Source organism: Phoca vitulina, unplaced genomic scaffold (assembly GCF_004348235.1).
Source record: "Phoca vitulina isolate PV1807 unplaced genomic scaffold, GSC_HSeal_1.0 scaffold40, whole genome shotgun sequence".
Classification (NCBI taxonomy): Eukaryota; Metazoa; Chordata; class Mammalia; order Carnivora; family Phocidae; genus Phoca; species Phoca vitulina.
The window spans coordinates 1733965-1761042 of NW_022589743.1; the positions used below are offsets into that span (position 1 = coordinate 1733965).

The 27078-nt window shown below is 44.7% G+C and overlaps 1 protein-coding gene across 1 annotated transcript; it reads left to right on the forward strand.

Annotated features, from left to right (window-relative positions):
- The first annotated feature begins 4599 nt into the window (after positions 1-4599).
- CWC25 (CWC25 spliceosome associated protein homolog) lies at positions 4600-26939 on the forward strand. Its single transcript, XM_032429118.1, has 10 exons — positions 4600-4765; positions 7197-7369; positions 13805-14041; positions 17425-17494; positions 18129-18256; positions 18935-18998; positions 19625-19836; positions 20253-20351; positions 24579-24740; positions 25242-26939. The coding sequence occupies exons 1-10, from the start codon at positions 4748-4750 to the stop codon at positions 25354-25356; spliced, it is 1278 nt and encodes a 425-aa protein (XP_032285009.1). The 5' UTR covers positions 4600-4747; the 3' UTR covers positions 25357-26939.
- Positions 26940-27078: the final 139 nt, after the last annotated feature.

A 27078-nucleotide genomic window follows, 5' to 3' on the forward strand; every position in this document is an offset into this window, starting at 1 on the left:
CCCACCTCCAAAGCTCCCTCTCCCACCACTTTCTGCAAAGATCCATGCCTCACCAGACCATTTGATCAGAGCCTGTCCTTGTTCACCTGGCTCAACGACTGTGGAGCTGTTTATTTATGGTTACTTGACAGGGCTGGTTGCTACAAGCCCCAAAGAAACAGAAGTTGGAGCATCTGTCTTTGGAATAGCTGAGGACTAGCAAAGACCTGACTTTACCTTGGGAAGAGCGTTGATCCGTTTGCAGACTATGACTACAGTTCAATTTGTTCAGTGTCTGACATCTATTGAATGGATGAATGAATGAAGTATAGCTGGATGAAAAGGCAACACAAGTCAGCCATGGTGATTAATTCTTTGATCAACAGTGATGTCTCACCTCTCCTCATTGGGGAGACCGCTCTGGATTACAGTGTTTGTAAACAACCTTCATGCTTCTAGGCTTCAGACAAGGCTACTTTATTTATTTTTCCTGAAAACTAACTTTATTCTTTTTTTTTTTTTTTTACTTTGGAACTTGGTGCTTTTTATTTATTTATTTATTTTTTACTTTGGAACTTGGTGCTTTTTATTTTTTATTTTTTTATTATTTTTTTTACTTTGGAACTTGGTGCTTTTTATTTTTTATTTTTTATTATTATTATTTTTTTTACTTTGGAACTTGGTGCTTTTTATTTTATTTATTTATTTATTTATTTATTTTTACTTGGTGCTTTTTATTTATTTATTTATTTTTTACTTTGGAACTTGGTGCTTTTTATTTTTTATTTTTTTTATTTTTTTTTACTTTGGAACTTGGTGCTTTTTATTTTTATTTTTATTTTTTTACTTTGGAACTTGGTGCTTTTTATTTATTTATTTATTTATTATTTTTTCTACTTTGGAAAAACTAACTTTATTCTAAAGTTAGTTAGGATCTTGATAGAATCTGGGGATTTCACCCTCTGGGAAGTCTGATTGAATGGTCAGGGGTAGGGCCCAGGATTCTGTAGGGTTTCATAAGACCCTCAGGGCAATCCCCAGATCACAATGTGAAAAACACTGGTGAAAAGAAATTGATTATTTCCAGTTCTCTTTCCCTCAAATATAGCCCTGTCCTGTTTTCAAACATTTTCCACCACAAAACTATGGCACCATTGACTTTTAGGACCATCCCCTTGTCCTCCTAACCTTTGGTGTCAATCAGATGGAGTCCTAGAAAAGCGGTTACTATGGGTACTAGTCACATGGTAGGTAGAATTATCATTTATTGAACAGCTGCTATCTGCCAGGCACTATGTGAAATGCTTTACAAATGCTATTTCATGTCATATGACAACTTTTCACAGTAGGTGGTAGTATACTTATTTTACAGATGGGGAAAAACCCTCAGAGAGGTTATAAAACTTGTCCAAAGTCACAGTAACATATATAGCCGACTTGAGATTCAAACTCAAATCAAAGCCATTGGTTTTTCAACTATATAACCCCCTTTATTATTGTGTAATTATTAATAACCAAGATATTAATATATTAATATAACTATTATTTCTATGAGGCCATGCCCTAAAGAAATATCTTGGTCAACTTTGACTCTGGGACATAGGGCCTTTAAGGAATCAGTAATCCAGTCACTCATTCATTTAACCACATTTAATTGAGCAACTATTGTGCACCAGAATCTGTGCCAAGCATAAGGGACACAAAGGTGAACTACAGTCTCTAGCATTATGGAACTCATATGGATACAGACAAGTACACAAGCAATTTATAAAACAGTGATAGGTGCTATAATATAATTCTCCAAATTAATCTAAAAATTTGATATGTCCTTCAATAAAACCACAAACAGGACTATTTCTGGAATGGACACACTGACTTTAAAGTTCACTTGGAAAAATAAAAGTGTAAGAAGAGCCAGGAAATTCTAGAAAAAGAGTAGTAGTGAGGGAGAGGTAGGCTTACCAGTCATTAAAAGAAAGTTACAATAATGAAGACACTTTGGTAAGAGCATATGAATAGATGGACTAATGAAATGGAATAGAGGATCCAGAAACAAACTCAGATACAAATGGGAATACACTACATAATAGAGGGAGATTTCACACCAGAATAAGATTATTCTGTAAAGCGTTGAGGCAAATGTGTAGCCAACTGGAAAGATAATACGCAAAAATAAATTCCACATGGATCAAAATTTCAAATATAAATATTTAATATAAAATTATAAAGGACACATGAGATAAACGAACTCTGACGAGGGTATAAGGATGGTGGGTGACTTTTTTACTGCTTTGCCTTTTGCATCTTTTAAAACGTATTTACAATGTTTAACCTATTTAAAAAATGTTAAGAGGGTTTGGCCAGGGAAATAAAAGTTTGCCTGCTCTAGGACAGGTAGGGAGTCTTATGAGGCTGGAGAGGTAAGAAGGATCAGGTCATGAAGGGCCTAGATATGTTAAAAATGTGGTCTTTATAGTATGAAAAATGGAGAATTATTAAGGGTTTTAGAACATGGGGATTGATACATCAGATGTGCATTTTAGAGAGATCACTCTTAGCTCTAAAGGAGTGCATAGATGGGTAGGGGATACAACTGAAAGTGAGGAAATGAGACTTCCCAGAGGACAGATGATGGGGTCTGAACCAGGCTGGTGGTGAATGGTGACAGAGAGGTGGATAGGTGTGAGAGATGTTTAGCAGCAAGGATCTTGTTGACTGATTGGATGTTGGAGGTGAGGGAGAGGTCTTGGATGATGTCAAGATGGAGAAGCGCTGGTAACGGAGAAAAGAGCCGGATAGTGGGAATAAGGATAGGTTAGATAATGAGTTCAGTTTCCGTGCCTCCCAGATGTCCAACTGGAAACGTCTAATAGCCAGGCTTAAAACCCTGGAGGTTGAGAGAGAAATACGACTGGAGATAATGAATTTGGGATCCATCAGTATATAGATGGAACTGAAGCCCTGTGAGTAAATGAGATCACCCAGGGAGAGCATTTAGTGTGAAAAGACCCAAGACAGAACCTAGAGCAAGATGAAGATGCAAAATGAAGTAGAAACAAAATGTTCCCTGAGAAGGGACTAGAGAATAAAACAATAATTTGGAGAGTGGTGCAGAGAAGTCATATGTAGTGTTTCGAGAGGGGAAATACCTTTAAAGGCTAGGGGAGGTCAAATGAGGATGGGATGTGACTTTTGATTTAAGTATGGGGGGATTGCTGAAGATTATGGGGGAAAAATAGCTGAGTGGAGGATTGAGGTTAAGCAGAAGATGAAGTGGAGGCATCTTGTCTCCTGAGTGGAGACAGCCCATTTACAGTCTGGTTAAGAAGTAAAGTGGAGCAGCTAGGGGAAAGACATGGCTATTTTCCCGTTTTTTTTTTTTTTTTTTTAAAGGGTCAGTTGAGCGCATCTAAAATGCTGAAAACAGGGACTCCTGGGTGGCTCAGCGGGTTGAGCATCTCACTCTTGGTTTCAGCTCAGGTCTCAGAGTCCTGAGATCGAGCCCCACGGTGGGCAGTGCAGGGTCTGCGTGTCCCTCTCTCCCTCTGCTCCTCCCACTGCTCGAGTTCACTCTGTAGCTCTAGAAAATAAAAAAAATCTTATCTTTTTAAAAGATTTTATTCATTTGAGAGAGAGAGCACAAGCGGGGGAAGAGGCAGAGGGAGAGGAAGAGGCAGAGGGAGAGGGAGAAGCAGAGCCCTCCCCCCCGCTGCGCTGAGACCCTGACGTGGGGCTCGATCTCAGGACCTGGAGATCAATGACCTGAGCCGAAGGCAGACGTTCAACCATCTGAGCCACCCAGGCGCCCCCAAATAAATAAAATCTTAAAAAAAAAAAAAAATGCTGATGACAAAGGGCCAATACTGAGGGCGCTACAGGATGGAGGAAGGTATCTGTAATACCAGATGTGAGGGGTCGGATGCAGAGCTGATGAACCGTGACTCAGACGGGAAGGACGCCTCTTCCGACATAAATGAAGGGAAAGGAAATGGAGAAGCAGGCAGATTCTAAAGGTTTGGTGCAGGAGGGAGCACCTGGCGGTCTCAGTGGGTAGAGCAGGCTCTTGGGATCTCAGGGTCGTGAGTTCGAGCCCCACCTTTTGGGTAGAGAGCCTTATGTGGGTGGGCCTCATCCAATAAAAAAATAATAAAGGTTTGGTGCAGGGGAGCCGATGGAATTTCGGCGGGATGCTTTCTGCTTCCCTCGATAAACTAGGCCTGAGTAAGAGTTGACCCTGCGTGGAGGCTGGAGAGGAGTGCGGCTTCGAAAAGCCTTTCTAAAAGGCCGTGAGGGGGTGTGCGGGGTGGAGGCGAACTGGGCGAATTGGCACTGGAGCCGGGCGCGGAGAAGCAGGGTGGAGCCTGTGCGCGGCGGGAGGAACGTCGTGGCGCGCTGCCATGGTAACAGGGCGGGGCGGGGCGGGGCCCCCGGCCGACCGTAAGAGGACCGAGCAGCGCCGTCTCAACACAGCTTTCCCGAAACCGGGTGAGGTGCCAACAGAGGTGTCCAAAACCGGACCGCAGGCGCCGCGAGATCTGGGCCCCACGCCGTGAGACTGCCCGTGACGCTAACACCGCACTGCGCGACAGAGTACTAAACGTCATCGTGCCGCGACGCCGACGCAGTAATAGGGCGCCCTCCCGGAAGTGGGCTCTAGATCGGGCAGTGAAAGTGGCTGGCAGGTCGCAGCTGAACTATTTTTCTGCGTTTCGTCTCGATCCCTCCCGAGTCCTCCAGGTCCGCGCAGAAAGGAAACTTCTCAGCTGTCATGGGGGGCGGAGATCTGGTGAGTGAGGGAGGCCTGGGCGGGGGAGGACGGAGCGGGAGACCGACCCCGGCTGGGGACGGATATTGGAGGGTGTGGGAGTGGGTGACCACGGCTACACAGCCGTGCTTTCGCAAGAAGGGAGCGTAGTCTTGGAGAGGGGACCGATCTCTGGGGCTACGGAGGGACCAGGCAGAGATCTGGGAAGGTGTGCGAAGCTGTGGCGGCTGGTGTTTGTGTGTTTGTTACCGGGGGCCCTCCCGGCTGGAAATTCTGGGAAGGTCCGGGAGGGGGTGGTGGTGGTGGAACCATGCCTACGAAAGGAGGCAGATACCAAGTCACGCAGGCTTGATTTTGTATATCTTGTCGTGGGACACTTCTCTCTTCCTCAGCTGGGAGTTCAGTCATGTTTTGGGCTGTAGTAGGGGTGGTCGTGCCCCATTCTCTTCATCCCTGAGCCATATCTATTTTAAACCTGAAATTATCTTCTTCACGTCCACCTTTCTGACTTCCACTCCTCCTTCAATGCTGCATTCTGATCTGTAGTGACAGCTTTCTTCCGAGTTTATAGCACTTAATATAAGTTATGTGGCAATTTCTCTTAAACTGTATAGTTCATTTGTAGTGTGCTGAGCTCCTGATAGGGCAGAGGACCCACAAGAACATGGTACAAGATCAGAAAGATGCTAGCCTCTTTAAAGTGTAGCTGATTGAATCAGCAAATAGATCGGTTTTGCCACCTGTCCAGTATCTGTATTAGAGTTTGTCAGGTGTTGTTGATTAGAATGCTTTCCAAGACTCTAAGATTCATACAATTTAGTGTATTCTTTTTAAAAAATATTTATTTATGAGAGAGTGAGTGAGCGAGCCCAGTGGGGGGGGGGGCAAAGGGAGAGGGAGAAGCAGACTCTGCACTGAGCAGGGAGCCTGACGACTCCATCCCAGGACCCTGAGATCATGACGTGAGCTGAAGGCAGATGATTAACTGACTGAGCCACCCAGGCGCCCCAATTTAGCATGTTCTTCAGGTAACTGCATTTAGGGACAGGAAAGCTCTAATTCAGGGTTTCTCAGCCTTAGTGCTATTGACATTTTGGGTTGGATAATTCTTTGTTTTGCTTTGTGTGTGTGTGTGTGTGTGTGTGTGTGTGTGTGTGTTGGGGGGGGTGGTCCTATGCATTGTAGGATGTTTAGCAGCATCCTTGGCCTCTAGCCACTGGATGCCAGTAGCACTTTTCTCCTCCAGTTGGGACAACCAGAAATGTCTCTGGGCATTGCCAAATGTTCCCTGGGGGGCAGAATCACCCATGTTGAAGGAAGGGGAGAAAGACCAGTAGGACAAGGCTGGGGACGGGTGGGGTAGGGGACTGAGCAGCCTGATGAAGGGAAAAGGACAAGGCAGAAAAGAGAAAAGAAAGAAAAGAGAGCCCTCATTGACTGAATACCTTCTACACGCCAGGTACCTCTTGTAGGTTTTCTCATTTAGGCTGCTTAACTGGTCTCCTGGTCCTCATTCTCTGCCATCTCCAGTGCATTCTAAACATGATAGCTAGTCATGCCTGTCACCTGCATATGACTGTTAAGTGTTTCCTACTGTCCACAGGATAAAGCCCACCCCCTTAACATGGTTTATAAGGCCCTTACTCTATTCCTTTCTTAGTTGGTTTGTTTGGCTTCATCTTAGACCCCCCTCCTCATCAGCTTGCATGCCTTCTTCAGCTCCACGGAATCTCCTGTGCTATGTTCTTTCTCACCACTGGGCCTGCAGTTGTGTGTGCTGTTCCCTCTGGAAATCTACCGCTGTTCCTCCCTGCTTCCTACATCACTGGGCTAAATTGTAATTGTCATTAGATGTCACTTCTTCCAGGAAACCTTCACTGGTTAGCAGCTGAACCAAAGCAGTGGCTGATGGGGAGGAGGGAGACGAGAAGAATTCTTGAGGTGCTTCAGGGTGCAGCGTGAAGGGGAGATCAGAACCGAGGGGAGATTCCCAAGAAGGAAGGTTGAAAGAGGTACTTGGTGGGGTCATAAACCACATAAGGTTAAGGCAGGTTAACTGGACTCAAGGAGAAGAAGATTGTGTTCATAAAAATGAATGTCCCCTGCCAAACGCACTAGAGTTCTGTTGCTTTTCAGAGTTTACCTTCCCACCTCCCTGCCCATCCCCCCTGTCCTGTCACCACCGTACCTTAGTTCAGGCATGGCCAATGGAAGTCTGATCCATAAACATTTCAAGCTAACAGTGTTCAAAGGGAATCCAGAAAAGGCCTGTTCTATGCTGAAGCTTTACATACTTGAACAAAACCCCCAGATGTGTGAGAGATTATGGGGTGCCAACCTCACCATTGTGAAGAACGTCTTGCCCTTAGATGTTTGCTTGGGCATGAACAGGGAATGGAGGGGCCAATACCCACCCCCTGCATTGTTCTCTCCCTTCTTTCATTCACCACAGAATCTGAAGAAGAGCTGGCACCCACAGACCCTCCGCAATGTGGAGAAGGTGTGGAAGGCTGAGCAGAAGCATGAGGCTGAGCGGAAGAAGATCGAGGAGCTGCAGCGGGAGCTGCGGGAGGAGAGGGCCCGGGAAGAGATGCAGCGCTACGCTGAGGATGTTGGGGCTGTCAAGTGAGTGAGAGGCTGAGGCCGCAGTGGGGCAGTGGGGCAGTGGGGCTAGGGCTGTCCCGGTGGCCTGGGGCACTGCGGGGCTGGCCTGCCGCGGCATCATCCACTTGTCCTAGAACTGCTGGCTGCGAGCATGGGTTTTGGAGTCAGTCTGGCCTGGGCTCTCAGGCTGGCTTTGCGTGTAACAGCCTAACTGTGTCACTGGGAGCAAGTGTGGGGGCCTCAGTTACCTCAGTAGAACCAGAGGAATGAGAGTACCCAATTCCCAAGGTTTGTGGAGGATCAGATGAGATAGCGTGTAAAGGGCTTAGTGTAGGCCTCGCTCATGGTTGGTGATTAATAAGCATGCCTGAGGATGATTGCCTCCTCCCCACCTCTCAGCGTGTCCGGGCCTCAGTCCTGCTTTTGTTTGTTTATGTACTGCAGACTCATGTTAGGGGGGCAGTGAGGTCTCATGGAAGCAGGTGGGTGGTGTCTGTCAGTAAAAATCCTGTGACTGTGGACAGTCCCACTCCATTTCACCCTACTTCAGTTTCCTCATGTGTGATACAGGATAGGAGCAGCACATGATCATTAAGCTGTCCATCTCATAAAATGAGGTGGGAGCAAATGTATTCTGAGAAAAATAAGAAGCATAAAACGTACGGCGCATTCTTAAGTTTAGTGAAAACAACATACAGACTAAAATCGGAGTAATCTGTACTGTCATTCTCCTTGTTCATGTCTCTGGGGTGGTGGGTGGCATACTCTCCCCATTGGGTATCTAGGGCTTTTCTTTCATACTTCATGACAAGAGGATCTGTGACATTCAGGGTGGTGTGTGTATGTGAAACATACACATGGAAATGGCATTATGGAACTTAGGCATGGTGACAGTCACATTCTTTCAGGATACTGGATTTGGGGGGAGGGCCATTCTGACTCAAGTGTGAAACTTGGAATGTTTTAAAATAGAGTTTTTTAGAATTTTTAAATAGAACAAAATATAGGGCGCCTGGGTGGCTCAGTTGGTTAGGCGACTGCCTTCGGCTCAGGTCATGATCCTGGAGTCCCTGGATCGAGTCCCGCATCGGGCTCCCTGCTCGGCGGGGAGTCTGCTTCTCCCTCTGACCCTCCCCCCTCTCATGTGCTTTCTCTCTCATTCTCTCTCTCTCAAATAAAGAAATAAAATCTTTAAAAAAAAAAAAAAAAAAGAACAAAATATAGTTATGACATTAATACATCAAATGAGATAAGGGAATGAAATTTTATGTTTTTTAGTACCATAGACATACGTTAAATTATTTTACTTTATATGCTTTATGTAAATTATATACTTTACATTTTTAAAAATGTGTTGTTGTTATTTTTTTTTTTAAGTAAACTCTGTCCCCAATGTGGGGCTCAAACTCACAACTCCGAGATCAGGAATTGCATGCTCTAGCCAGGTGCCTACATTATAATTTAATGTCAATAAATTTCACACATTCAGATTAATTCCTGGGCAGTTTATAAGGTGAACACACATTGTTCTATGTGAAACTAGATTTTGTGAACCCTTGATTTTAAAACAGATACCAATTTTAGATTCAGTACTTATTAGTCATAAGATTTTGCTTTTCCACTAACCAAAAGTAAAAAATTATTTTTGAAAAAAAAAAATTTTTTTTTAAGATTTTTTAAAAATTTTATTTATTTGACAGATAGAGAGAACACAAGCAGGGGGAGTGGGAGAGGGCGAAGCAGGCTTCTCGCTAAGCAGGGAGCCCGATGCAGGGCTCGATCCCAGGACCCCAGGATCATGACCTGAGCTGGAGGCAGACACTTAATGACTGAGCCACCCAGGCGCCCGAAAAAAATTTTTTTAAGATTTTATTTTAAAGTAATCTCTACACCCAACGTGGGGCTCAAACTCACAATCCTGAGATCAAGAGTCACATGCTCTTCTGACTGAACCAGCCAGGCACCCCTTGAAATTCTTATTCAGCAAAGCATTACACATCATACGCCTGTTGTATCAGAAATCTGGGCTTTGCGGAGTCTAGTTAATGAGATGGGAGTGTAGATGAACAGCTTCAGAGCTAGGAGTTAAACGTTTATCCTTTGCTGACTCTCATGCCTGCTTACCTGTTGTGAGTAGGAGGAAGTTGATTTTATATTCTTTTGATTTTTTTTTTTTTTTGCCCCCTCACATATCCTTGAACATTATAAAACACAAAGGTCAGCATGTATGTCCTTTTTTTGGTCTTTACTTGCAGCTGTATTTAATCATCTGCTTGTCCATCTCACTGCTTTGCATAGCTCTTTGCGCAGTGACATGCTTTTAATTTATCCTATAAAATGCCAGTAGAATCCTTTTACCATGTAATGATTCACTTCCATGGGTCAGATGATCTTTTCTAAATTTATAATGCATCTCTCAGAACAAATAGAAAACTTAATACACGTATTATCCTGGATGTCCAAATCCCTCTTTGCAATAGTGTTGCTTTAGTATTTACTGATAATGCTAGAAAATTATGTGTTCTAGACGGTGGTCTATACCAGTGTTTCTCAGCCTTTGTACTTTAGAGTATTCTTAGAAGATTAAAGATGGGAGTGGTTCCCTAAGAATAGCAGGGGGTGTGTAGGGCAAGGCCATCTGTATCTTTTAAGAGCTCTTGGTGATCCTAACGGGCAGCTTGATTGAGAACGTGGTCTATATATTTAATGATAGCAACAACAAAAAATCTGTAGATCATCTTGCCTTTTTTATTTTTTAAAGATTTGATTTATTTATTTTAGAGAGAGAGACAGCATGAGTGGGAGGGGCAGAGGGAGAGAGAGAGACTCTCAAGCAATTTCCACGCTGAGCATGGAGCCCAATGTGGGGCTCGGTCCCAGGACCCGGAGATCATGACCTGAGCCGAAACCAAGAGTCAGTCACTCAACTATCTGCCACCCAGACACCCCAAGATCATTTTGATTTTACGTGGCTTTTCTCCCAAGTATCTTCTCATCTAAAAACTCAGAGTTAACAGTGAGAGATGGTGGTTACTAGCTCTGTTTTAGACCCAGGGATATGGAAGTAACTTGCATGCACAGAAGTAACTATGCAACTGGGTAGTGGTGGAACCAGGCCAAGCCCTGGATCTTGGCAATTCAGTGTGTTCTCTTACTAGAGGGCCTGACTGAATAGGACTGATACTTGTTGAGTCCCTTCAAGACTCAACAGAGCTGTGAAAATACTACTTTATAGAAGTATCTGCTGTTGTTTTTTGTTTTTGGTTGTTTGTTTGTAAGATTTTATTTATTTATTTATTTGAGGGAGAGAGAGCACGTGCACAAGTGAAGGGAGGGGCAGAAGGAGAGAATCTCAAGCCGACTCCAGTGCGGAGCCTGACATGGGGCTCGATCCCCTGGCCCTGAGATCAGGACCTGAGCCAAAATCAAGAGTCAGATGTTCAACCTACTGAGCCACCCAGGCGCCCCTGCCTTCATTTTTTATATCCATTCTTCTATATTTGACCCAGTTGCCCTTGCCCAGAGCGTTTTTGCTTCTTGACCTACAGGTTGCTTGTCCTCCTGCCTCTTCCTATATCCTGTCTTCTCTTTCCTTCACTTACTTAGCTTCTCCCTCATCTCCTAGCTGCTCTTCTCCCTTTATTCTCTCTCTGTCAGATTTACTTCATTCCTGCAGTGCCGCTTGTCACCTTCATGCTGATGACTCCCTTAGTCCCCTCAGCACATGCTTAGTGCTCCTCAGCACCGCTTGGTAATGCGTGGACCTCTGTGCCTCATCCAGTAGCTTATGAGCGACCTGGCTGCCTGAATCTTTTTCATCCTCTGGCCTTCCTCATCTGTCTGGCTCTAGGAAGTAGCAGAGTAAATGTTTACAAATGGATAAATGAATCTTTTTTCTCAGCTTCCCCATCCCTCTTAGTGGCAGGCATGCATAGACATGATCCCTCCAGTCGTCTTTGATATGTCCTTTGAAAGTTCCCCTGACCCAATCACCAAGACATGCTTTTCTTTCAAAAAGTACTGCCTCGCTCAAGATCCATTGACCATAAAATGGCAAACACTGAACACGTGATCATTAGGCAGTTGTCTGGGATTCACAGGTGAGTAAACCTGGTGGGAGAGAGAAGCGTATACATAGCTAATAAAAGGGCCAGCTAGTGTTTATTTAGTACTTACTTTGTCCCATGCACTCTTCTGAATGCCTTGGTCTTCCCAAATCCTTCTTGAACTACAACTTATTCTGTTAAAGAAATCCTGGGAGATGGGGGGCCTGGGTGGCTCAGTCGTTAGTCATCTGCCTTCGGCTCAGGTTATGATCCCGGGGTCCTGGGATCGAGCCCCACATTGGGCTCCCTGCTCCGCGGGAAGCCTGCTTCTCCCTCTCCCACTCCCCCTGCTTTTGTTCCCTCTCTCGCTGTCTCTCTTTCTCTGTCAAATAAATAAATAAAATCTTAAAAAAAAAATAGATTAAAAAAAAAAAAGAAATCCAGGGAGAGAAGTCCTATTGGCATTGTCCATAGTCTCCAATGGTGAGGGTGGTAACTGGGTTGAAGGCAACTGGGAGGGGTCTTCAGCAAACTAAGGACAATTGGGAAACTGCACAAAGGCAAGTTTTGTCCACCGGGTACCAGCTCCTCCAGTTAAACCTTGGATCACCCATCCTAGCTGACCCAACAACCATGGCCACTGGTCCATTTCTTGCTGCCATTGTGGCTCCTAGTAAGGCAGCACTTGTGGTGGAGTTCCAGAGATCTTCTTTCCCTCTAGCTTGAACCATTCAACAGTCAGTCTGGAAAACAGGCGTCCCTAAACTATAAAGCTACCTCCCAACTGTGGAGGCCTGATTTTAATAGCTGTCAAACTCCCTTGAAGTTTTTGGTTTATTCCAGCTGGAGAATGGTGAGAACCTTTAATTGCTTGAAAGATATCAGTACCTATGGTACTCATCATAAAGACCCCCCACAGGGCATGGTCCTCACTATACTCCTCCATCTTGACTCCAGTGGTGTGAGTGAGGCCAGGCAAGCTGGGTGGAGCCCGACCCCAGTGGCCCACAATCAGTTCTTAATTCTAGACTATAGTGTTTCTCAAACCCATCCTTTTAATAGGAAAAAAACCAAAACTAAACTAAAACTAAGGGTTATGCCCCTCCATCATTGGTTTAAAATACTATTTTTTAAGGATTTTTTTAATTTATTTGTTTATTTATTTATTTATTTATTTATTTATTTAGAGAGCATGAGCATGGAGGGAGAGAGAGAATCTCCAGCAGACTCTGTGCTGAGTGTAGAGGCTGATGTAGGGCTCGATCCCACAACCCTGAGATCATGACCTGAGCCAAAATAGAGTCAGACACTTAACCGACTGAGCCACTGAGGCACCCCTGGACGTTTTTAATAAGAATATTTTAAACCAGGGCACCTGGGTGGCTTAGTCGGTTAAGTGTCTGCCTTTGGCTCAGGTCATGATCTCAGAGTCCCGGGATCAAACCCTGTGTTGTGCTCCCTGCTCAGTGGGGAGTCTGCTTCTCCTCCCTCTGTTCCTCCCCCATCTCCCCGCTCTTGCACACACTCTTTCTCTTTCAAATAAATAAATAAAATCTTAAAAAAAATTGTCCAAAGACATATAACTTAGGAAGACATCCTTTATGCTCATAGTCGTTACATAATCTTAAGCAAAAATAAATACACAAATGTTAAGAAGCCATATTCAATAAACGTTGAATTTAACGTTACGGATAATACTGTTTTGATGAAACTGCTTTGCCGCTTGCAGCGTGAATGTGGTATTGGCTCTTCCACACAGGCACTTGTGAATTCAGCATGCCTTTTCTGTCTGTCGTGGGAGGTGCGATTTTCCCACCACTTTTTTCTCTCAGAACCACACGGCAGTATTGGTTTGGCAAATGTTGGACATAACTTGGCCCCTCTCTTTTGGCTTGAAAGCATAATTTGCTTATTCAGTTATCCCTGGTCTTTTCTCATTATCTTCCCAAGTGGAGAATTGCTGCTGCTGCCCATGTGACAACACGCACCCAAACACACTCCACGGAACTGCACATGCGGTCCCTGAGATTGTTCTTGGTGATGAGATGATCCAGAATCTGCTTCTTGTTTCCGATTCTCCTCAAAATGAAAGCAGAATATAAAGGCTTGGTAAAGGAGGCTTGAGAAGCCCTGAGCAAATGTCCACGCCTCAGGTTGAGGGATACTTTCTCCACATAAATGGCGTTAAGAGTGGGGAAACGATCTCTCCCCTGAATGGTGAGCTCCATGCCGACAAGCGCCATGTGTTCTCGTGTGCCACATGGAGCACAGGGTTTAGCTCTGCCAGGTGCCTGGAGAATGAGTCCTGCTCCGACCAGCTGGAGTCCTCTAGCCCTCGTGTTCGGGTTGCATGTGTAGGTCTGCAAGAGTCTACATTTCCTTTGATTGTGTTTTTTTTGTCTTGAACTAGGAAAAAAGAAGAAAAATTGGACTGGATGTATCAGGGTCCTGGTGGGATGGTGAACCGCGATGAGTACTTGCTGGGGCGCCCCATTGACAAGTACGTTTTCGAGAAGATGGAGGAGAAGGAGGCAGGCTGTTCTTCAGAGACAGGACTACTCCCAGGCTCTATTTTTGCCCCTTCCGGTGCCAATTCCCTTCTTGATATGGCCAGCAAAATCCGGGAGGACCCACTCTTCATCATCAGGTATACTGGTGGCCAGCTGGGAAGAGTTTTGTTTTGTTTTGTTTTTTCAGAATTGCTTAGCTTCACAGTTGGTTTCCTCTTGGCTTCTGTCTGCCCTGTAAAAGGATCTGTCTCTATTTGGTTTCCCTGATGTTGGGAAGGAGGATCTATCGTGGGTGTCTTATCTAGGCCATGTGATAAGTGATGGCCAGTGGACTGGACCGGACCAGATTATTCATTTACCTTTGACTCTTGAACAAAAATAGGAGTTAGAAGCAAGGTGAGAAAGGCTGGCAGCTTCTTGGAAATTTGGGACTATGTATAGAGCAGGATAGGTGGGAGAGCAGACCTTCTACCCCGCCCAACCCCTCTTTTTGTTTGTTTGTTTTTTAAGATTTTATTTATTTATTTGAGAGAGAGAATGAGATAGAGAGAGAGAGCATGAGAGGGGGGAGGGTCGAGGGAGAAGCAGACTCCCCGCTAAGCAGGGAGCCCGATGCGGGACTCGATCCCGGGACTCCAGGATCATGACCTGAGCTGAAGGCAGTCGCTTGACCAACTGAGCCGCCCAGGCGCCCTCCTCTTTTTTTTTGTACAGCAGAAGCCTTTAAAAAGAAACATTAGAATCTTCCTTGAAATCCTAATATGTAACATATCAAAGTCGAGTTGCATTTTGGGTGCCAACTCATGCTGTGCATATTAATTTTTTTGGTTTAATTTGCAGCATTTTATTTCAAGTGTATAAGGTTGAACATCGAAAAACATTTGTCATTTATATTTCTAATTTTTTTTTTTTTTTTAAGATTTTATTTATTTGTGAGAGAGAGAATGAGAGACAGAGAGCATGAGAGGGAGGAGGGTCAGAGGGAGAAGCAGACTCCCTGCTGAGCAGGGAGCCTGATGTGGGACTCCATCCCAGGACTCCAGGATCATGACCTGAGCCGAAGGCAGTCACTTAACCAACTGAGCCACCCAGGCGCCCTATATTTCTAATTTTGAAAAAAAAGATTTTTTTTTTTTTTTTTTAAGATTTTATTTATTCATTTGAGACACAGAGATACAGAGAGAGAGAGAGAGAAAGCATGAGCAGGGAGAGAGGCAGAGGGAGAGGAAGAAGCAGGCTCCTCGCTGAGCCAGGAGCCCGATGTGGGGCTCGATCCCAGGACCCTGGGATCATGACCTGAGCCGAAGGCAGACGCTTAACCATCTGAGCCACCCAGGTGCCCCTTGAAAAAATTTTGAAGTTATTTACATAGTAAAGGTATTGCCTAGGTGTATGTAAAGATACTGTGTATGTATGTGCAAATATTTTCTTCCATTTTGTTAGCTTCTTAATTAGTTAAATCGTGGTAAGTAAAACATAACATAAAATTTACAGTCGTAACCCTTTGTAAGTGTACAGCCCAGTGGCATTAAGTACATTCACCCTATTGGGCAGCCATCAGCACCACCCATCTTTAGGAGTTTTTCACCTTGCAAAACTGAAACTCTTTACCCACGAAACAAGAAGTCCACGTTTCCCCCTCCCCCAGCCCCTGGGAACCACCATTCTACTTTCTGTGTCTGTGAGTTTGACTACTCTAGGAGCCTCACATAAGTGAAATTACACAGTAATTATCTTTTTGTGGGACTGGCTTATTCTACTCAGCATAAGGTCTTCAGAGGTTCATCTGTGTTGTAGCATGTGTCAGAATTTCCTTCCCTTCTTTTTTTTTTTTTGAGACTTACTTTATTTTAGAGAGCGTGTGCAAGCAGGGTCAGGAACAGAGGGAGAGAGAGAACCTCAAGCAGACTCCCTGTTGAGTGGGGAGCCCAACGAGGAGCTCTATCCTGCGACCCGAGTCGAAATCAAGAGTCAGTCACTCAGCCCACTGAGCCACCGAGGCATCCCCTCCTTCCTTTTTAAGCCTGAATAATACTCCACTGTATACATTCTATTTGTCTCTTCATCTGTCAGTGGACATTTGGGTTAATTCCACCTTTTGGCTATTGTGAATAATGTTGCTCTGAACATTGATGTACAAATATTATGCATATTATTTTATAAACTCCTTTTTTTCACCTAGTTATATATAGCAAACATCTTTCTATGTAACTAACTGTGCTCCTATAATACTGTTTTTTATGTCTACATTGTGTGGATATACCATAATTTATTTATTAATATTCTCTTATTGGGCCCTAACTTGTTTCCAAATTTTCATTGTTATAATATGGACAGCTTTGTAGGGACCTTCCTGGATTATATCCTTACAGTAACAAATTCTTAAGGAAGAATTTATAAGATTAAAGATTATGCGGGCTGTGATAAGTGCTGCCAAATTGTCTTCCATGAAGGCCGACCAGTTTACCGTCATGAGCAATAAATGAGAGTAAGACTTTTTTTTTTTTAGGATTTTATTTACTTATTTGACAGAGAGAGAGCGAAAGCACAAGCAGGGGGAGTAGCAGGCAGAGGGAGAAGCAGGCCCCTCACTGAGCTGGGAGCCCGATGTGGGGCTCGATCCCAGGACTTGGGATCATGACCTGAGCTGAAGGCAGACACTTAACCAACTGAGCCACCCAGGCGCCCTGACTTTTTTTTTTTCTTTTTTAAAGATTTATTTTATTTATTTTAGAGAGATGGGGAAGGGGCAGAGGAAGAGGGAGAGAGAGAATCTAAGCAGATTACCCACTGAGTGCAGAGCCTGATACAAGGCTGTATCTCATGACCCTGGAGATCACAACCTGAGCCGAAATCAAGAGTCAGACGCTCAACCGACTGAGCCACCCAGTCACCCCGAGAGTAAGACTTCTTGAAAGAGGAATCCATTCTCTTTATTTCCCAGCTGGTTTTCGTGCTAAGCAGCAACCGGTTGATACACAGGATGACACCCATTTACTTGACCAGCCGGGAAGCCCTGAGCATAAAGCCTAATGAGGAACAGCCCACACACACTCTTCTTCTTTTTTTTTTTTTTAATTTTATTTATTTATTTGACAGAGAGAGACACAGTGAGAGAGGGAACACAAGCAGGGGGAGTGGGAGAGGGAGAAGCAGGCTTCCCGCGGAGCAGGGAGCCCGATGCGGGGCTCGATCCCAGGACCCTGGGATCATGACCTGAGCCGAAGGCAGACGCTTAACGGCTGAGCCACCCAGGCGCCCCCACACGCACTCTTCTGTACCACAGGAAAGCAGTGTGACCTTGCCCTCCAATATTCAGTCCCTTCTGTAGGTTTGAGGAAGAAGCCCGAAGGCTTCCACACCACCATACAGCTTTTAACACAAACGCTGTCTGCATGCATTTGGAAAAAAGATTGCTGTGTAGACTTGTGGAGAGTAGAGTGAATGACTTAATCCCCTTGCCAAAAGAGATAGTCATGATTTTTATTATTTCCTCTTTTTTTTTTTTTTTTTTTTTTAGGAAGAAGGAGGAGGAGAAAAAAAGAGAGGTGTTGAATAATCCTGTGAAAATGAAGAAAATCAAAGAATTGGTAAGTAGTTTATTGTAGTTTATCAAATAAGCACTAAGAGGATCTTGTAGCTACTTAACATGAGAACTTCTCTCATTTCACTCTTACCTTATGAGCGGGAAAGCAGAATGATTTCCTCTTTCATGTTGTTTGGTTGGAAAAGCACTATGTGATGTCAGTTTTTTTAGAAATTAGGAGTATGGGACATGCCTGTGGAAGTCCTGATCATACAGTGTATTTAGGAGATCACGTGGTGTCGAGCCTCTAGGGCCCATTTATCATTCACTTGACCTACCATGTGATTGTGTTTTGGATTAGTTGGTAAGGAAAATGTAAAAATTGATCTTGCAGTCCCCGATTGCTTTCAGTGGAGTTGGAGTTCTTTGGACAGATTGGGAATTCCAAGGCATTGGTTCTGGGGATGGTTTACAAATACCGAGTCCTAGCTCCACCCACCAGAGTGTCCATTCAGTAGTCCAGGAGGTGTGTGCGCACTGCCAGGGTTAACACTTGCCTCCTCCTGTTGACAGGGAAGCTCTGTGAGCATCCTGGACCGCTATAGACCCAGAGGCACAGAGTCAGGTAGTTTGTGCATGAACCAGGCCCCTCAGGGCTCTCCCTGATCTTACGTGGCTATGTTCTGGCTGTTTTCTAGTTGCAAATGAGTCTGGAAAAAAAGGAGAAGAAGAAGAAGAAGGAGAAGAAAAAGAAGCACAAGAAACATAAGCACAGAAGCTCAAGTAGTGATGGTTGCAGTAGCGAGGAGGAGCGCGGCCGGGGGAGGTGAGCATGTGGAGGCGGGCCTCCCTCGTTGACTCATTGACTCATTCATTCTCCAGATAGTCACGGACGCCTGCTTTGTGTTGGGAACTGCCAGGCACTGGGGTTTCAGGGGTGAGCACTCGCACGTGGGCCCCATGCCCACAGAACTCACCATCCAGCACCACGTTCATTGGCGGTCTCGGCGCGGCCCCTCACGGAGCTGACCGTAGCCTTGTAGGTCTCAGCGCAGACATCCTAGATGTGACTTTCATCTCTGCTCGTGACTCCTCCGAGACGGAAGTGGATTTTATGTAGCCTTCTTTTTTTTTCTTTCTTTTTTTTTTTTTTTAATGCATTAATGGGCCCATGTGGGCCCATTCTGTGTGTCTTGTCTGTGGGAGCAGTGAGCATTGGCACTGCTGACTCACTCTTAGTCCCTAGAATAGCAGCACGAGGTGAGAGGAGAACGTGTTCAGGCGTTGGGGCTGAAAAGCTAGGCCCACGGGTTTTCACAGGAAAAACATGACTGTGCTGATGCATTCTCCAGCAGAGACAGTCCAAATAGACAGCCACACTGCTGAGTGATAGCACAAGTGGGAAAGGTCACGTTTGAAGCAGGAAGCTTGCTTCAGCACAAAGGATTTAAACTGGACCTTTATGCGTTTTCTTTTTCAATGAATGTGTGTTTTAATCGCTTAGATCTCAAAAGAAGATGGCAGATTCTTCCCCTGTGCTGTCCAGAGCCCCGGGATATGGCTTACAGGTAAGGATGTGAGCATCTCAGGGGGAGAGACTTTGGAATGTGTTGACTTGAGAGCCTGTTTGGACAGAGAGCATTTCTAGCAGCCAATCAGACATCATGAGGGAGGGCAGGAGTTTGGGCCACCAGGGTCAGGGCTGCTGGGGAGCTGGCCCATTCCTTACCCCTGAGCCTCCAACCGGGGCTGAGGGCCCTCTGAGCGGAGAGCCTAAACCACTAGTGGGGCCTGCAGGCATTCTGCCTCTCCCTCTGCACATAATTTCCATGAAATGCAGGCATTTTTAGCTTCCAGGTTGATGGCTTTTGACCACCATCCCTCTAGATTCCTTTTTTCCTTAGTAGGTTTAACCTTAGGTCCTGGTCTCCATGCCCTGCCTCTTGCTCCTGCTCAGGCTGTGGTGAAGTTAAGGCAGTGCAGGTGGCTGGCAGGGTCCATTCTCTGAGGGGATTCTGCAGAGAACTTTGCTAAGTTTGAGTGCTTCTCTGTGGTAACTGTGTGATGGGCTGGGCACGCCCGGTTGGCTTCTTACAGAACCTCAGTGCTCATTCATTGCCTTGTTTCACTGCATTTTCTCCTGAGCTGCAGATTCTCCCATGAATACCTTCTCTTCCTTTCCTTGATGCTACAGATCAGGGACTCCTACCATAGCCACGGAGCGCAGAGTTCTCTGACGGCCAAGCAAAAGGGAATGCACGGGTTGAAGAATTATTCCAGGTCCAGAAGCTCCTCCCACTCACCTCCCAGACATGCCAACAAGAAGAGCACCCGAGAAGCGGGGTCCCGGGACAGGAGTTCTCGATCCCCAGGCAGAAGGTCACGGTCCCCGAGGCCAAGCAAATCGTGAGTGTGGGAATTCACTGGGAAATGGCCTGTAAATGTGGGGGCTGGTCACAGCAGGTATATTTGCTTTTACTGATGTCTGTTCATTAATTTTTCCAAATGTCTTTGCTTTATTTACTTTATATTGTGTGTCCCTGTCGTTACCCACCCCCCCACCCCACCCCCGGCCACCTCACTGTAAAGCTCAGGCCCCTAGAACTACATATTTATATATGTGGAATCTTTGGAATGAGTTTAATATCAAATCTTATATATCTTTATGTGTTTGCTCTTCTTCCACTTCTGCCCTCTGTTCTCTTCGGTTTGGATTATAATTCTAAGACTGTTAGCTTTTCTCCCATTATTTGAGGGACATGATAAAAGCCCCTGTATTGAAAAGGCTTTTCTCCTCTCTGCCCACTCTGTGTCTGTCACAGGCACAACTCAAAGGTCAACAGGAGAGAGAGAGGCCGAACTAAAAGCCCATCACCTAAAAAGGAGATCTACCAAAGGCGGCATGCTCCTGGATACACCAGGTGAGTCAGGAGCCCCGGATGTGAACTGCAGACTCTGCAGGCCTGAGTCTAGGAGTGGCTCAAACCAGGGCAAGTGGATAATCTGCATCACCTTTTTTTACCAAACCAGCTTTTATTCTTCCTGTCAGCTTTTAACAGTCTGGCCCACCTCCCTTCCCTGAGAGGCACAATGAAAGGACAAAGTAATAGTTTTAACTTAATGAACAATTGCTTAAGTGACTGTCTCTGGACATCTGTAAACATGCTAATTCTCACAGAGATTTCCACAGAGAAGCTTTTCTCGAGAGAGTGTTCCTTTCTTGAGGCATCAGCTGAAGGGGAAGCAGGGTGCTCTCCTTGAAGGCAGACACCCTAAGATGGACTCTGTGTTGGAGTTGGGTGTGGAGTGAGTTAGACGGAACAGGGGCATTCAGCCCTGGGACCTGAGGGGAGTTGGCTGTGCCCACAAAAGGCTGTTTCTGGGGGGGTCTCGCTTACTCTTTGTAGAAGTTGAGAGGAGCCGGGCAACTTTTATGAACTTCCTTTTACTGCCTAAACAAACTGTCTGCACAGTAGAATCATCTGGGAAGCTTAAAAAAAATTCCATTACCCGGCTGCACCCCAGCCCTATTACATCATAATCTCTGCGGGTGGGCCCAGACATCAGTATTTTTAAAGTTTCCCAGTGATTTCAACAGGCAGTCAACATTGAGAACCACTGGGAGTCTACACCACCTCTTGTATTCACTATGTTAAAAAAGAGGCAGACCCTACAGGTCCCTTTTAACTCTTGATTGCCTGATTCCCTAAGTTTCTAAGGAACAGAAACTTTTTTAAAAGTTTTAATCTTGACTGACAACTTTCTAAAATATGTTATATGTTTCCCTGCCTGCCCAGACAGAGTATGTTACGTAGAATTTAATCTTTTATTGGTGACAGTTTTTCAGCTGGGCTGGAAGTTATGCTGCTCTTTGGGTCAATGCTCATGAGCGTATGTATTTGTTTTTGTGTTTTAAGGCTCTTGGTCAGTGTGTGACTATGCTTTTTCAGATCCTGCTTTGTTTTTCTGTCTCTTTTGCCATCTGCCATCACTTTAGTTTGTCTTACTTTATCAGCCTTTCTTATCCCCCTTAGAATATTTGTGTTGAATTTTGTGATTTAAATGGGTTAGAGCCCTCAAGACCTCTCTCTCCCAGGAGTAAAAGCACAGAAACTTCCATGCATAGATTTTGTGATCTCATTGTGTGTTTTGGTTTGGTGTTCCAGGTGGTGGAGGTGGTTTTATGTAATTAAGATGACAGTGAATCAAGATAAAAAGAAAAATTATGGCTATAATTGAGAATTTTTAAATGTGTGCATTTTCTTTCGTGTGTATGTTTTAATTGGTGATCTAAAACGACTTTAACAGCTGAAAAGATGAAGCTTCTCTTTTGTAGTAAGATGCTCAATTTAAAGCAATTTTGGGGGCACCAAAATTTGGGGGCATGGCTCAGTTGGTTAAGCATCCAACTCTTGATTTCAGCTCAGGTCATAGTCTCACGGTCCTGCGATCGAGCCCCACGTAGGGCTTCATGCTCAGTGGGCAGTCTGCTTGAGATTTTCTCTCTCTCTCTCCCTCTGCCCTACTCCCCGCTTGCGAGCTCTCTCTCTCTGTCAAAATAAATAAATAAAATCTTTTCTTAAAAAAAGCAACTTTTATGGAATAAGGCTATTTTTTCTTGTAAAAATTTTTTGGGGTCTTGTGGGACTCCCATTTAATTAATATTTTCCATTGCTTTTGAAATTACAAAATTTCTTACAGGCAACACAGCACTTTTATAATTTTTTTAAAAGATTTTATTTACTTATTTTAGAGAGATTTATTTATTTTAGAGAGAGAGAGAGAGTGGGGGCGGGTCAGAGGGAGAGAATCTCAAGCAGACTCCCTGCTGAGCACAGAGCCACAGGGCTCCATCCCTCGAAACCAAGAGTCAGGCACTCAGTGGACAAAGCCACCCAGGTGCCCCCTCCCTAATGTTTCATTTTAAAAACCTTTTCCATTTTATCGATGTAATATCTTTCATTATCTCTGAGTGAAATTTTTAATTGTAAACTTTTAATAAGTTTTGTGCTTCATCTTCGTCTGTTCCCTTTTCCTTTGGTCTCTTTCATGTGAGAGGCTTTCCTGAAATGTTTGATATTTCACTGTCTATTCATATGTAAGAGTAAGGAATTAAAGCTGAGATCACTGTATTGTGTATGGGCAGGACTTATCTACTGGTGGGAGATTGGGTTTGAACTAGTTTTTAGCTGGGGACACTTTTATATCAGTATCTTTGGTTTTCTTGTCAGGAACCATTATATTTCTTCTTTTTAAAAAAAAATTTATTTATTTATTTGACACAGAGAGAGAGCACAAGCAGGGGGAGCAGCAGAGGGAGAGGGAGAAGCAGGCTCCCCGCCGTGCAGGGAGCCCGCTGCGGGACTCGATCCCGGGACCCTGAGATCATGACCCGAGCCGAAGGCAGACGCTTAACCGACTGAGCCACCCAGGCCCCCAGGAACCATTAAATTTCTGTAGAAGAGGGTGCCTGAGTGGCTCAGTCGGTTGAGCGCCTGACTCTTGGTTTCCACTCAGGTCATGATCATGGGGTCATGGGATTGAGCCCTGTGTTGGGCTTCACACTCAGTGGAGGGCCTGCTGGAGATTCTCTCCCTCTCCCTCTTCCCTCCCCCTGCTTGCATTCTCTCTCAAATAAATAAATAAATCTTAAAAATTTTTTTTTTCTATAGAAGGAAAAAGCCCTCTGGCTGCGTGACCAATGGCTCTAACTCTGGCTGCTGGCATTTTGGGAGGAATTATTTCCACCCCTGGTGGCCCTGCCAGCTTCCTTTGCTGTGCCTGATTAGCCTGCAACTTCTGATTTCCTGTCTAGCTTAGTTCTTCAGAAACTCCTAGAAGGGTCTCCCTTCTGGAGGGTCTCCTGTCGATGTTTGGGAGAACAATCACTGGCTTCCCCAAGTTAGGCATGAGGACCCAGGGTGTCTTAATTGCTCCTCATACAGACTTTTTTTTTTTTTTTTTTAAAGATTTTATTTATTTATTTGACAGAGACATAGCAAGAGAGGGAAGACAAGCAGGAGGAGTGGGAGAGGGAGAAACAGGCTTCCTGTAGAGCAGGGAGCCCAATGCGGGGCTCGATCCCAGGACTCTGGGATCATGACCTGAGCCGTAGGCAGACGCCCAACGACTGAACCACTCAGGCGCCCCTCCTCATACAGACTTAAAGACTGAGCTTTACCACCATCCTCTACTTGGTGCCTGCAGTCTCTGAGCCTTTCCTGGATTTTGCTTCTGATTAGTATTGGGCACTTAAAGGGATTGAGTTTTCTCTAATCTGTAAAAAGGAGTTACCACCCCTTCATCCACTTCGATCTTCCAACAATTTTTAGACATCTCTTATCCAATGTCATCTCCTCTCCTATTCTCTTTGTGGTTTTATATATTTTATTTAGTGGGTTTTTTGAAACGGAGCATTGTCATTTCACTATAGACAACTAAATGTCAAGTTTTAGTGTTTTAAGTTTCTGTCTCAAAATTGAATTCCACTCCCTAATGGGACTCCACGAATTATTTTTCCTCTTAAAGGGGGATCTTTTAAATGGGCTTATCACACCCATTTGAGAAGCAATGGATTTGGATTTCTGACATTGTTAAATAGTGATTGACCTGGTTCATCACCTCTTCTTGGTCTGACTTCATTTGCAGTGAGTGCCAGGGAAGAAGACCTACCTATTACTCTCTGAGATTAAGTTGAATTGACTTGAATTCTTCAGGCATCTGGCTTCTAGCTTATTCCTAAAGCGGTGTACTCCTGGGCTATGTCCATGAACTTCTAAGCATTTCCAGTGGGTAGATGGTAGGTGTCAGCAGTCACATGGCTAACTTAGTCCTGTGTTCTTCAATAAGTCATTGAGCAAACAATTGGAATATTTTGTATTTAATGTTTAGAATAATGAATCACTCCAGAGATTACTGAGAGAGATATGGAATCTGTCACTACAAGTCTTTGAAATTTGGATGAAGCCACCTGCCCAAGATATTAGGAAGGAAGGAAACTCATGCTGAGTGTGGCCCTGGGTTGAGCATTTCCATAGAGAGAGCAGGGTGGGGGATCCTACCTGATTTCTGTTCTCCCTGTTCTCCCTGTTTGGTTTTTTTTGCTGGGAGAGAAGTAGACCCGATAGGATGGGTTTTGTGTTCAACAGAAAGCTCTCATCAGAGGAACTAGAGCGAAAACGTCAAGAGATGATGGAAAATGCCAAGTGGCGGGAGGAAGAGAGGCTGAATATCCTCAAGAGGCACGCTAAGGATGACGAACGGGAACAGAGGCTGGAGAAGCTGGGTGCCCGGGATGGGAAGTTTATCCAGTGAGTGCATCTTGCTGCCTAAGGGCTTTCATGGCTGTGGTCCCAAGGAGGCAGCTGGGTAGCTGATTCATTCATTGTGTTCCTGGTGTTTCTGTGTCTGCAGCAAGAACAGGGAGGTCAGCCTCCAAGCCACCTTTGTTACTACTCCCAGCATCTAGCTAGACAGTGGGATATTTTTTATTTGAAGGAAGGAGGAGTGAATTGGTATTTTCACTGAATCTCCTTGCCTTCCATTTAAATAAGAATTCATGGCTCAGGAGGCCTTTTTCCAATGAGGCTTTACTTGGTTTCCAAAACAGATAACTTTTCCTTGATGGAAGTTGTTTTAACAAATTGAGTTCCAGATGGAGTCCACTCCAAGGTTACCTGCATGGGCTTAAAAGAGCTTGGGTTTCTGCATCTGCTTTATGGCTGGCAACCTGTTTCTTCTATTTCTGCCAGATAGTTGACCAGTTGACAAATATTTGTTACTCACGTTATTCTCCCGTCTTCTCTTCCTAGCCGCATGAAGCTGGAGAGCGCATCTACCTCCTCCCTGGAGGATAGGGTGAAACGGAACATCTACTCTCTACAGAGAACCTCAGTAGCTCTGGAGAAGAACTTTATGAAAAGATGAAAGCCATCCCCTCTCTTGCTGGTTTTCCTGAATTTTCCAGGGAGGCTGCTGATCCCTTAAACATTCTCTTTATAAGAGTTCAAGTGACTTCTTGTACAGTTGTCAGAGCACCGCTGTTCAGAGTGACTCTCCTCCAGCGATTCCTGAGACAGCTTACTTCCTTGGGGAACCAGTGTGGCGCACTTTATGGGACCCTCAGTAACTTTTGCTGAGTGCCTTGTAGGTTTTAGTGAGTGGGCACTGGACACGCTAGGTGTGAGCACTCATCCTGCTCTGGAAGGCTGTTTCCTGCGGTCATGATACTTACTATGCCACTTTCTTCCCGGCTGTGAGAACAGTGTGCCTCATTGTAGACCGGACCTTGCAGAAACCTCTCTCTCGAGTCACCCAGATAGATTGTGCTTAGTAGGGTAAATGAACATCTACTTGATTTAGTAGATAATGTGACAGAATGATGTCAGCTTAGGGCAGAGCCAAGGGGGTGACAAAGAATCTGGAAGGGGAAACAATCCAGAAAAGCACTAGATGAGCTGTTGACTATCTTTTGAACTGTAAAAGTATAGTGTGTATGTGTATAAATGTATAATTTTTACATGCTTTTTAAAGAGTTAGCTTTGTGAGAACATCTTGTTTGGTAAGTGACTGTACTCTATGTTACTGAGTAATACAGTAAGGCAGGTCAGCTTTTTTTCCCCTCTGAATCCGGCTAGTTTAGGAGGAGCCTGGGTTTGTAGATAGGATCCAGGGTATCTGTCCTTTTACACTGCTTACAGGCTCCCCTGTGGGCAGTGCAGCGGTAAAGTCAGATGATTTTAGGAGTCAGGACCAAATTACTAGTGTGCTCCCACCCTGGCTCTTAAAAGAAAATAAAATGGAAGCTGTTTTATTTCATGGCTTCCTTTTAATCATGTAGTAATCTTATTACAATTGTAGATTTTCAGGAGTTTGCTACTATTTTTTAGTCAGGTATTAAAAACCCCAAAGACTTGGGACCAGTCTCTTTCCTTTACTCTTTTCCCTTTTCTGTTCTTTTACCAGAAGCCCTCATTTGACCCATGAACTCCTTAGGCCTTCTTGACCCACACATTAGCCGGGCTAGTTCCTTGTTCTGCTAATCCCTAATTTTGCTTAAAACGAATTTGGATTTATATTTTTGTGCATTTATGATGCCAGGCACTATAATACTTAAAACCCAGTCTTTCCCCAGAAAGAAAATAACACACACTTGTTACTCATTTAATCACCTCATCCTGCTTCTCTATGCTAATTATGTCTTTTATTTTATTACTTGGTAATAAAGGCTACATTTATTTTTGTAACTGTTTAAAGAGCAACCATGCGCTGAGTACCGAATTTACAAATTCCCATACAGAACAATACTGACCCGTAATTTGTGTCAAATGTTTGGAGATCCTTCGTCCGAGAGGAATTATATAACAAAGCGTGGGCAGTTTACTCAAAGATGTCATGAAGTGAGCCAGAGAATAGGACGATTAGGATTCTCTGCTGTAGGATAGATGTCTAAAGGTGCCGCCGGTCTCTTAACTCGACCCTTTGGAGGGAGGAGGCCAAGCGGCCGGTGGGTGGGTGCGGGACCCATTCATAAAACCCAGTGCTCCCGGCCCGCTGCTCTCATTGGCCCCGGGGAAAAGGGGCGTGACCCGCGGGTGGAGCGCACTCCAGGCCCAGGGGAGTGGGAAGATCCACGCTTGGGTGGAGCGA

What these genes read in the sequence shown, in the direction of transcription:
- CWC25 (XM_032429118.1), top strand. An exon ending in GAGGATGTTGGGGCTGTCAA is followed by an intron (nt 7,370 to 13,804) that starts GTGAGTGAGAGG and finishes GTCTTGAACTAG; the next exon opens with GAAAAAAGAAGAAAAATTGG. An exon ending in CGGGATGGGAAGTTTATCCA is followed by an intron (nt 24,741 to 25,241) that starts GTGAGTGCATCT and finishes TTCTCTTCCTAG; the next exon opens with CCGCATGAAGCTGGAGAGCG.